At 36.9% G+C, this 12572-nt stretch overlaps 1 protein-coding gene across 5 annotated transcripts in view; it reads left to right on the forward strand.

Annotated features, from left to right (window-relative positions):
- Positions 1–12572, forward strand: part of KDM6A (lysine demethylase 6A) — a 204722-nt gene that overhangs the window by 98939 nt on the left and 93211 nt on the right. For all 5 annotated transcript variants that reach the window (XM_027054049.2, XM_027054051.2, XM_027054050.2 and 2 more), the window contains exons 5-6: positions 188–246; positions 9283–9403. In XM_027054049.2, coding sequence (XP_026909850.1) covers positions 188–246; positions 9283–9403 — 180 coding nt within the window. The remainder of the gene's footprint in view (positions 1–187; positions 247–9282; positions 9404–12572) is intronic.

Below are 12572 nucleotides of genomic sequence, written 5' to 3' on the forward strand. Positions count from 1 at the left end.
TGGATTGTGTGCCATCTGCTGACTCATCACTGTTGTTTTGATGTTGTAGAAATATATCGTAAATATGTTGTAATGCAAGATCGTTTTATGACTTAAAACATCTTGGATGCTGTATTTTATATTAACATCATATGCATTAGACATATCAATGCTTTTCTTAAAAGTCTCTTTTTCCCTTTATTTACAGAATGCTGCCTTTTTATATGGTCTTGGTTTGGTCTACTTCCATTACAATGCATTTCAGTGGTAAGTTGACGTAAAACTAGTAACTCCAATTACTTCCAGTAAATGGCTTGTTTTGTTTAATATTGTGTGTGTGTATGTATAATAAATACAAAGTATTTTAGTGTCACTAAGCCTATAGTTTTCAGTAATCTCTTGAAATGATTAGATTGTTCTTTCAGAAATACTGACCCACTTTAGATTGTTAGAGTTGTATGTGTTCCTAAAAGAGTAGGGTATGAGATTCTGATTAAAGAAGGTTTAGACTGGAAAGCTTTTGGAATTTCTCGGTCACTCATGGATCGGTGGTCCCCAGGTAATTTGAACTGGAGAGTGACTCTGCTCTCAGATCTCGAGGTCTGTGGGTAAATGATCTTTGATGACCAGGATCCTTACCTTTTCAGACTTCTATACAGGATTAGCTGTGTGCGTCCCTCTGCTCTCTCAAGCACTCACGCACGTGCTAGTACTTTCCAGTTTGCAGTAACTAGGCACCAGGTTACAGGCTCTCGATTCTCTCATTTATACGATAGGAATAATGTTACTACTTTCAGAGTCAGAGATTAAATATGGTAGTAGTACATAAGATTTTATAAACTGTAAAGTGTATGGCCCTGTTGTTATGGCCTTTGCCCCATTGTTATTTTTCTTGTTTACCAGACAAAATAATAGTGTTCTCCAATGGAAATAACATAGACTTTGAGTTGGAAGACTGGTATTCTGGTCTCAGCGTTTCCTCGTGTGTGTGTGTGTGTGTGTGTGTGTGTGTGTGTGTGTGTGTGAGAGAGAGAGAGAGAGAGAGAGAGAGAGAGAGAGGAGGGAGAGGGAGAGAGAGAGAGATTTTTAAGTGCATCGTAGTCACTTACCTTTTCTATTTTGTAGAGTTTTGATCAGATTAGATATGTACATTTTGTAAACCATAAAGCCCTATCTAGACATTTTTTATTTGAAGCATATTCAACTTTGTCAGAGTCCCTTTTGTTCTCCATAATTTTAACCTGAGTGAATGCTGTGAGAGTCCAAAGGAAGGTTTTGGCCAAAGTTTATAACCCTGTCATCTACCTGTTGGGCACCCTGGGTATTTATTACAGAGCTTTTACATATGGATTGGCAGTGATTCAATATGGTTTCCCTAAAGATGAAACTGTAGACTTGGATGACTTTTTCTATATGCTTTTTCTTCCCTCTTTGCTTTTGGTTCTGTTGGGTTTTGATCATCTGTGGAAACACTGCATTGTTAGAGAACACCTGTGTGTGTATAGAGTATTATAATCATTTAGATCACTCAGTTCGTTTGTACAGTCTACAAAACTTTAATTGATCTTCATGAAGAAGCTCTGTAATTTTTTTTTTCTCTTAAGTTATCCATTACTATAGGTCAATCCTAAACTTAAGCCTCTTCGCCTCATGTCCAGTGCATCATATTTAAAACCAAGGATAGATGAGGACTGTTTTAAGATACTTTTAGTTTCTTGAAGATTCTATTCATAAAACACACAGTTCTGAACTTTTAGAACTAGAAGTGGTCTTAGAGATAACTTCATTCCTTTAATTTTGTAGATGATGAAACCAAGGTGTGTGTGTGTGTGTGTGTGTGTGTGTGTGTAAAACTCAGTTTTATGTAACTGTTTAATTAGTGGCAGAAGCAAGGTTATGCCCAGATTCCCCAATCTGTTGTTGTTGTTGTTGTTGTTGTTGTTATTGTTTTCTGTTATACTCTGTCCCCAAGTTTGAAGATTACAGGTAGTTATTCTTTTTAATCCGTTTTTGCAGTTGTTCTCCTGGGCACATTGGTACATTCTTTATGGCCAGCCACAAGTAATTTAGCTTAAACCTGAGGCAAGGAACTCTACAGTTTAGGAATGGACATGTATATGACACAGCAGCCATTTTTTGCCTGCCTGTGATAACTTGTAAGCTCCCTGTAGATTGAAGATACAGACGTAAAATCGGCAATGAAGTGAAACCATCATCCGTTCAAAATTGGATTGAATAAGGATGTGACCACGTCAGCTTAGGAGACTTATAGCTGTGGAACATTAATATTACATACTTCCTTATCTCCATATGATTTCTGTATCCTTCAGTTGACCTAAGAAATGAAACTGAATGATAGAAGGACAATGCAATGTCTGAATTAACAAGTGCCCTCTGCTTTCTCGGCCCTGTCCTGGTCACCACCATTTTCTTATTATGTTTTCAGTTTCAACTTTAGCTGCTTCCTAAAATGATGTATTTCACACTCTGTCTGAATCCATCCTAGCTGTGTGTTTTCTCTTTTGCTGGTCAGATGTTGTTCACAGACTCTGTGCCCCAACTTTTGTTTTTAGCTTATCTTGCTATTTCTTGAACAGCTGCAGAATTAGCATGGAGTAGCTTGGTGCGTTTCAGAGTACCGCCTTAAGTGATAGGAACTTCTTTAGGTTAAACCCGTGTGTTTTATTTGGTTCTATTTGTAAGTAGCTCTTAGTAGCGTGGATCAGGCATTTTTTTTCTTGTTTCTGCAATTATTTACATGAAATTCTGGGATTTCCTAAAAAAATGTTTCTAGAGAAGAGTGTGTTATACCCCTTTTTGTATTGTGAGCTCTAAGGGTCTTCCTGGGATATCTCAGAATGTTGTATCTTTACTACATTTGTAATTTAAATAAAATTTGACATTTGGTAATGGTTTCTGTCAGTGATTGATTATTAGATTAAGTATTTGGTGATAATGTGTGCGACTAACATGTGTGTTGGGGTTGGTGATGGTGACTTAATATTATTGAGAACAGTTTTTATTAAGTATAGCTTGATCTGTTAATTTGTTTGCCTTGTTTCTTGCCATATTCTGCCCATTTCTTCTTTTGGAGTTGATTTGATTGGTTAGCTTCTAGATCATTTGTTCTTTGGTCAGTTTTTCCACCTTTCAGTTGCATTCTCTTCTTAGAGGAAGCCATGTCAGAAAGTAGTAGAGCAACTGTAAAATCCTCACTGAACTTAGCATCATTAGTCAGTTTTACTGTTGATCCTACTCTGTACTGTGGGACCAAACTTAAAAGAGATGTCCAGAGGGGAAAGATACAGAAGCACAATGTAAAATACATACATCAGAGACCTAGAACCAGTCTTTATAAAGCTGATCCTTTATAGGTGCATGAACGCGTGCCCATGCCTTCACTTGTTCTTGCTCATGAGGATGCTACATTGCTAGGGGTACCTTGAACTGTGTTTCTTCTTGCCTTATAGTGAGAAACCTATATCCTTGAGTGAGAGGAATTAAAATACATACAGTAATAAATTATTACAACTTGTAGCCGTACTTGTAAGTATATCCCCCTGAAAATTCTTATCAGTCCTCTTTCTAGCAACCTTTTGTATTCCCATTGATCAGTATCAGAAGGTTCTTATGGTGGCAGATCTAAAAGATACATAATTCTCTGCTAGAGGCATAGGATTTTGGAAACGAAGCTCCCCAATCTAATTGGCCTGGTAAGGAAATGTGATCATTGTTGACTTTAAAAAGGGTTAGGGGAATGAGGCAGAGGGGAGTTTACAAAAACAGAAATATTAACACGTTACAAGTAATGGTTTTTTTTAGCGGTAATTCCTCAAGCACTTTACCAATCACAATTGTTCTTAAAAGTGTAGGACTCTGTGCTCCATTGTGGTGACCACTTCAGGTGCAAATAAACCTAATGTTGTTTTGATACTACCATTGATCCTGAGGCTTGTCTAGCATGGAGTCGGGCAAAAGCTTAATATTTAAGATATATTTTTTAGCTATCATAATGCAAAGTAATGCTCTTAGATCTAAAGCTTAATTTAAGTGTATAGTTCCATTAAAATGAAACGGTTCATGTTAACATGTGTTGTTTATCATATACATTTCTGTTTTGACAAAACTAGCATTTAACTAAGGCAGTTCTGGTAAAGTTATGCTTACCAGTGACACGTAGATTGCTAGAGAGAATTTGGAAGGGCTTGGGCTAATTAAGCTCCAGAGAAATTAAGGATAGAAACATAAATCTTTGCAATAGGGGAAGGGTAAAACTCTACCACTGTCTGGGGTAACGAAATGAAGACTGGCTAGAAAGAGCAGAAAAAGCCATGAAGTGTTAAAACATTAGCAAATGGCTATGTGAAGAACTCTTGTATGATATTTCCTTTTTTTTTTTTTTTAAGTTTATTTTGAGACAGAGATGGGGTGTGTGTGTGTGTGTGTGTGTGTGTGTTTGAGAGAGAGAGAGAGAGAGAGAGAGAGAGGGAGGGAGGGAGGGTGGGTGGGTGGGAGGGAGAGGTCAGGGGCAGAAAGAGAGAATCCCAAGGTGAGATCATGACCTGAGCTGAAATCAAGAGTCTTCAAGAGTCCAGTGCTTAACTGACTGAGCCACCCAGGTGCCCCTCTTGTGTGGTATTTCTGACTTAGCCTCACATTTAAAGTCCTCTCTGGTTCAACCGCAAATGATCCTTCTAGCCTACTGTTCCCCTAAATATATTTTTTGTGTCCGTCACACTGTATGGACATTTCCCTGAAAATGTATTAAGCATTTTTCTTTACCTATGTAACTTTGTGCCATGTACTGTGTTTGGTCTGCTTTCTCCTACCATCTCCACCTTTAAATATGCTGCCTTGTTTGTCTCTTTGATTACTTCATCAAATCTATTTGTCTCATTTAAAAGGAGCCCCTAAATTTCCTAATATGGATGTGTGGAAGTAGATAACTGTTGTGTGTATACATGTTATTACTGATTTAGAGCTAGAATATTCTCCCCTTTATTAGTATGAAATTTTGTGGGATTAGACCACTTATCCCTTCAGATATCCCTGAGGGAAATCTCTGGACTCAGCTTTATTAGCCTTAGAAAAGTTAAATGTTTTATTATGTATCTTTCTAAATGTACTGAAACTGTGCTAGGAACATTTAGTTAATATCATTATTTTTACTATAGTTTGGTAAAATCCTTAGGAAGTCTTTTCTTTTTAATGACTTTCTAGAAACAACAAAAAAGTGCATATTGCTGTGCATAATTATCATGGGCATTTTTTCCTCAAAAATGTAAAAAATGTAGTGTTTTACATTGCCAAAATTATTTCTAGAGAATATGTTTTAATATTTGAAAACCGTAAACCTTTCCAGGCATTGTATCAAGAAATTATTTTGTAGTTTTGGGTAGCCATTTCTCATGTTCTAAAATTCTCTGCCAATCAGAATACTGAGGTCAACAGAATATTTATGTCTTGGTATTTTTAGTCTAGCTTGTGGTGCAGAGGTCATGTTCTGGCTACCCGTAGTTTGGTGAGATAAGAATGTGGTAAAATGACCAAAATTAGAATGTAGTCTAAGTGGTACCTATTTTCTCCACACACTCCCCTGCTACACACACACACACACACACACACACACACACACACACACACTACCTTTTTCCTTTTTTCCGCCTAAGGTGGGGGAAAACTGAAGAAGCATATAGGAAAGAAAAATAGGTAAAAGTTTAGAAAAGGAAATGAAAATGAACCTAGATATTTTTGATTAGATGAGGGAAGCTCAATAAATAGACTGGAGCATTGCCGTCCCTGCCCCCACCAGAAACCCAGTCAGCCAACTATAAAAGTGATGACATTAGTAAACATGTATTAAAATTAATCGTTTTCTGTGTTATTTAGAGAATTAAAAATAAAAGAAGCACCTGGGTGGCTCAGTTGGTTGAGCGTCCAACTTCAGCTCAGATCATGATGTTGCGGTTTGTGAGTTCGAGCCCTGCATCAGGCTCGCTGCTGTCAGCCTGTCAGCACAGAGCCCGCTTCACATCCTCTGTCCCCCTCTTGCTGCCCCTACCCCGCTTGTACTCTCCCCAAAATAAATAAATATTAAAAAAAAATAAAAGAGGAACGTAAACCTCAAGGAACTTGAGATAGCACACCACTAGGTAGAGAATAAAATGATTTGATTATAGAGTGGACCTAACTGCTGGTTAACCCTAAGCAAAAAAACCGCTGGTGTTGAGTTTGGGTGGTCGGTCTTTTAGGTAATAGTGGATTTAGGGTGAAGCAGAAGAATGAAAATATTTCAGATTAGGAGACCATTCTGAGGAGAAGCAGCAAAGTCAAGAGGGCTGGTATTTGCAAAAAGAAATTCCTGAAATAAGCCAGGTCACAGCTGAGGAAGAACAATATTGGGTCATAACTGGGAATAGAGTTGAATAGGTAGTAGTACGTGTTGCTCATAGACCTTAAATGCTACATGGAGATTTGACCTAGAGTATCATGGTTAGTAGTCCGTTACAGGAGCCACATGTTTGAGGAAACACAGGAAAGCCAGAGCAGAGCAAGAGTAGTCCTTAAAGAGTCTATCTATTGCAGTCGTCTAGTAATGAGATATTGAACATTCAGTCTGCAAGATACTGAATTTGAGGAAAACTTTGAAACAACAATGGGAAGAACTTGATGATTTGATATGTGTTGGCCATACCATCTCATGGGCACTTAAAAAAATTTTTATTTTAATCTTTATTTATTTTTGAGAGAGAGAGAGCGCGAGTGAGCAGGGGAGGAACAGAGAGAGGGGGACACAGAATCCGAAGCAGGATCCAGGCTCGGAGCTGTCAGCACAGAGCCCAACACGGGGCTTGAATTCACAAACTGTGAGATCATGACCTGAGCAGAAGTTGGACGCTTAACTGACTGAGCCACCCACGTGCCCCTCATGGGCACTTTTAACAGCCTTAAAGAATAAACATAGGGTAGCCCAGGCTAGTATGTTGGAACATGCGTTTTTGCTTATAGGTTAATTTTTTTTTTTTTTTAATTTCCACTGTGTTAACATACATAGAAAACTTGTTAAAAATAAACCTATGTTTTTTTGTACTTGTGTGACATTGTGAACCATTCAGATAAGGTGTCCGTACGAAAGGCACCTGTGGAGTAAAACACATCTACAAATTTAGGGGTTCAGAAGAAAGGCTGGAGATGGAAACTAAGACAGAGTAGGAAATAATTTCTCCCGAGGGCTTGTTTCTGATGCTCTGTGCTCTCCTTACTGCATTTTCTCACACGCCCTTCCTTAGACCATTTTTCTTTCCTAACTTCTTTTTTCTCCTTTGTTTCTTCTTTTCTTTGCTGTCTTCCACTTCCATTCTTCTTCGTTCATGTCTTTGACTCAGGCCTGCCTGGGTTTTATTATTGGCACGTGTGGACATTGCTTCGTTCTGACCTATTCCACAAGAGTTTTCTGACCCATGTCGTAAGTTAAGGTTAATTAGCATTTTGTGAAGCATCACCCTCAATTTTGGTTATTACAGAATATATCATACTTCAGAATGTATAAACGTAAGTATACATCTTAACATGTTATTTGTACAATGAACGTTCATAACCATCATTTGGGTCAAGAAATAAAAAATTGCTGTTAGTCCAGAAGCTTCTCCATACCCCTGCATTACCCTTTCCCACTTGTATCGTGTTTTAATTGGCCTCCTTTATAGCTGCAATTGTTTTTTCCCTAACCTTTTGTATGCTGCCTCCCCTCCCCCAACAATTGCCTATTTTATTATAAGGTGGTAGCACTAGTCATGACCAGGAGAATCACAGAGGCTGAACCGTACCTCCTCCTATTAGAAAGGTTTGAGTCAAGTACAAAGAAAACCTCTTAACACGCAGAGAAGTATCTTGAAGTCTGAGAAATAGCTGCCTTTGAATGAGAATGGTAATTTACACCAATTCTTTTCTGTCAGGTCTTTAACTCCAGTCTTGTACCTGTACACATCAGATGACACATACACACCCACTCATTTAAAAAGCCATTTAACACATAGATGCCAACCTCCTCTTCAGGAAGAAAGTATTTTGTCAGGTATAAAAGTATCTGATGCTGCACCTGTTGTCCCCACCCCTCAACGATGAACATTACCTTTTAGAACCCTTAATGTTATAATAAACATGGACATAACCAAACACAGTTGTTTTTTTGGGGAAATAGATAATGCATGAATCACAATAAAATTCCTTTAAAGACATAGGAAGTATTGTGCTCTGTTTTGAGTTATGGTATTTTAATATAAAAGATGGACTTTTCCTTTGGAATCATCTATGATTCTAAATAGCTACCTTTCTAGGATAAGTAGAGGCAGAGAATAGTTGATAAGCTTTATAAAGAATATATTAGCTGGTACTTGGGATAAGTCTTAAGTAATGTAGAGAGATTTAAAATGATGACCAACATATGTTACCGCTGTATTACAATTTTCAAAATTCAAAGTAGACATTTATATTATGATTTTAATTTATTTTTTAGTAGGTAGTACATTTACATGATCACTGAATACATTTTTATATGCCTTAATGTGAAGAGTGTTCCTTATGCTTGTATTTTATTTGCTCCACTGGTAATCAAGGCCTTTTATAAAAGATAAATTGTGAATCTGGGGCAAAAATAGACTGATAGACAAATGGAAAGTGATATATGATAGAAAACCCAGAAACAGCCCCACATGAATGTGGACATTTATTTGATTTAGGACAAAGTGGCCCTGCAGAGCTGTGGTAAGGATGGTCTTTTCTACAAATGATGCCGGGGCTATTGGATCTGTATGGAAAAAATGAAATCTGACCTCACACTATATAAAAAATAAGGTACATATGGATTGTAAATCTAAATGTAGAAGACAGAGTTTTCAATGAAGACTTATTCTTACAGAGTAGACTAGAGACAGGATTAACTTTTCCTTTCTTAAAAATAAAACTATCCTATCTGCCCCACCTCTCTTTCCCCTAGGAAATTCCAGAAACAATGAAATCGGTTATTTAAACTGAGAATTTTATTAAGCCATAAGATATTATGTGGATAATTGAGAATACATTCATCTGATCTTCCTGTTCCCTTTTATATTAGATGATTTACATTCAATTGTATAAAAAACCCAGGTGCCAGTTTCTACTCTTTTTTTTTTTAAACAACACATTCACGTAAAACACATTTTCTTTAAAACCATATTGCATAAAGCAGAAGTTTTACTGTGCTACCAAGCAAAAATTCATGCAAGTTTCAAAAAGTTAAGATATCTTATGTCTGTATTCTTTCAGGGCAATTAAAGCATTTCAGGAGGTGCTTTATGTTGATCCCAGCTTTTGTCGAGCCAAGGAAATTCATTTACGACTTGGGCTTATGTTCAAAGTGAATACAGACTATGAGTCTAGTTTAAAGGTAGGTTATTGGATTTTTTCCAAGATAAAATGTTTCATTTTATGCATTTGGGGGGGTTGGGGTGGGTTGTTGTTGTTAAATATTAGAGGATTGAGAAATGTTGGAATGTATCTTGGCATTGATACTTAAAAGGAAAATTTGAAAATTTAGGTGAAGGAATTGTTTTACTAGCTATGAACTGGAAGATACTCAAGGCTGGGTTTCAGGGTACAAAGTAGTTATGATCCTAAGACATAGGTAACTGATTATACCATTAGACTTTTTTTTTTTTTTTAAGTTTTAATTGAAGTCCGTCATCAGGAAAGGGTGAAGGTTTCAATCTCAATTTGGACATCTAAATCAGTCCAGTGTAAGTGATTGGTCACCATAGAGGTCAGAAGGAGCTACTAAATGTTGGTGTGTCTGTGACCCCATTCTGACTATTTATTTGCATGGGTCTCACTAGAAATCTCTTGACCTCTGCCAACAGGACACATCTCATAATCTAAATTATTAAAAAAAACTATTCTCTGCAAGTCATTTGAATTGCTGATTTGTGAAAATAAACATCTTTAGGAAAAGATAATATGTTGTTGGGTAAATATTTTACGTACTATCGAAATTTGATATTTCTCAAATTTGTTACTGAGTTTCTTGTGCTGTCTATGCTATCACTTTAGGTCTTACCGGGCTTTTCATAAAAATAGTGCTTTCCTGTGCAATGAAAGCCTTGCTCTTTGAAGGATTAGAAGTTCTAGGAATAAAGTTTAAGTTCTTGTGAATTTATGACTATAATGTCTGCCGTGTTCTAAATATCTCCATTGCAGATTATTTTGGTCCTCAGGGGAGGTGAGAGGGAGATAAAGAATGATAAAGAGGCTTTACAGTGGGTTGTAATTTGAATTCACTAATAAGGTACTACTTGAAGGTATTTTAAAAACTGTGTTTCCTTGTTCCAGAGTTGTAAAGTAGACAGTTAGGCAAATACTGTTTCTGTCTTTCATGAGTTTTATGAAGAACAATGCTGATGATACGAAAGAATGATACACAATCAGAAACACTTAAACAAGTTGATTGTGAAGTATTTTGATTATTACACAATTGTCAAAGGTAAGTGCAGTGAGATGAATTGATGTCAGGATAAAATTAGGTAGTGTGGAGAATAAAGGATGCCTGCAAATTACCCGTTTTCCTCAAACGTGGAGCAGCACTTGTCAAAGAGTTGACCCTTGAACAACGTGGCGGTTATGGGCGCCAACCCTCGTCGCCCCGCCCCAGTTGAAAACCTGCATTTAACAATTCCTCAGCAATGTAACTACTGATGGCCTACTGTTGATTGGAAGCTTCACCGTTAAGCTAAAAGATTAAATCTAAAGAGTTGCTTAACATGTATTTTATATGTTGTATGTATCGTATACTATATTCTTACAATAAAGAAAACTAGACAAGAGAAAATGTTATTAAGGAAATCATAAGGAAGAAAAAATACATTTATACTACTGTAATGTGTTGAAAAAGATCCGTATATAAGTGGACCCATGCAATTCAAACCTGTGTTGTTCAAGAGTCAATTGTGTACTATGGGTTATGAGTGGATTTGAAATGGAAAATAAGTTCAGATAGGCTACCTTGCATATTTTAACTACCTCTTGGACATCCACAGTATATAGGAGCTAACAAAGACTCTTACAATGTCTTAAAATACAAAATAATCTTATTTGGTCATTTTATAATCTTGTCACAATATGACTATTATGTGTGGCAGAAGTGTTTTTGATAGCAGTTTGGTAAATGTGGCTATAAAGTTTACCATATTATAGAATTTGGCTATCTCTGAACATCAACACCGTGGCATTTTACGTAATTCGGTGGTTGCAGAACTCTGTTTTCCACGAAGGTGGCAATATTTAAAATCCTCTTTAATCAAGGGAAACAACAAGTGTTACTGCTAAGTCAGGTTCAACAGAGACCTTCCTGTGTACAACTTCTGTTCAGGCATAGTTCAAGGCTAACAAACCTTCAGGTCATAGCAATATTAGCAAAATTGTTTTACCTCAGTAAGTACAGTTTTCTTGTTAAAATACTTGATATCATTCTGATGTTTATTTCATTTGTGTGAGCATAGAAAAAATAAGTTTTAGGAACCCTTGCTATTTCTCTTCTCCATAATGAGAAGGTTGCCTTTGATTTTGATCTCATTTTGACATTAGCTTTTTTTAAGGCTTCTCTCTCCAGTACTCCCTGTCTGTTTTCAGGAGAATTTTAGGAATCATCATTTTTGGTCGAGGAGGAGGTGTTTGAGTATAGTATTCTAAGTGCTTAACATTTAGTGCAAATGAAGGTAGAAATCCGAAGGTCTCTCTCCCCTGAGGTGGCTAGCTAGTATTTTAGTTTCATATGGGTAGATGTGGAATGTCTGATGACTTAACCACTACATGAAGCTGTTTCCTAGAAGCACACTTTATTGGTATAGATGCTTTGGGCTGCAAGCTTAGGAACTCCCAAATGAAGCTGGTTAAAATAACATTAAAAAAAAAAAAAGTAGCTTGTATAATGTGAAGTACAACTTTCAGGAATGGTTAATTGATCTGATGCAAGTTTTCATCAAGGATTCATTTTTTTTCTCTGTTCTGTGTTGGCTTGTTCTTAAGGATGCTTGCCAGGTATAATCAAAGTGAAATGTAGAAAACCCTAAAACCTCTACCACAAAACTATTCGAAGTAATAAATGCATTCAGTAAAGTTGCAGGATATAATCAAAGTGGGATGATTCATTTTTCACGTCTCCTATAGAAAGGTATTGTAGAACAGCGGAATAGGTGCTTAGTACAGTGCTGGCATATGATAAGTGCTTAGCAGATATCTGATCATCATGTCATAAATAAGAAAGATCATGACTTCGTGTTGATCCCTTCAAAAATACTTCACTTTGCAAAATGTCACAGGCGAGAAATGGGCCCCATGGCCATTCTCAATTGATTTTCTTTTTTTTTTTTAAATCAAAGATGTGGTTGCTCTGTAGACCAGTTATGTCCAGTTTTTGAGCAGGGCTCAGTCTCCTCAACACACTGTTACTGGCATGAGGGTTGGGTAAAAAAAGAGGATTTTGGTGTGGGGCAGTGTGGACAGTTGGTCCATTACAGGTCAGGTCTTCTGCACCTCATTTTCTTTCTCCCTTACACCTGAAGAGG

This window comes from Acinonyx jubatus, chromosome X, assembly GCF_027475565.1.
Source record: "Acinonyx jubatus isolate Ajub_Pintada_27869175 chromosome X, VMU_Ajub_asm_v1.0, whole genome shotgun sequence".
Lineage (NCBI taxonomy): Eukaryota > Metazoa > Chordata > Mammalia > Carnivora > Felidae > Acinonyx > Acinonyx jubatus.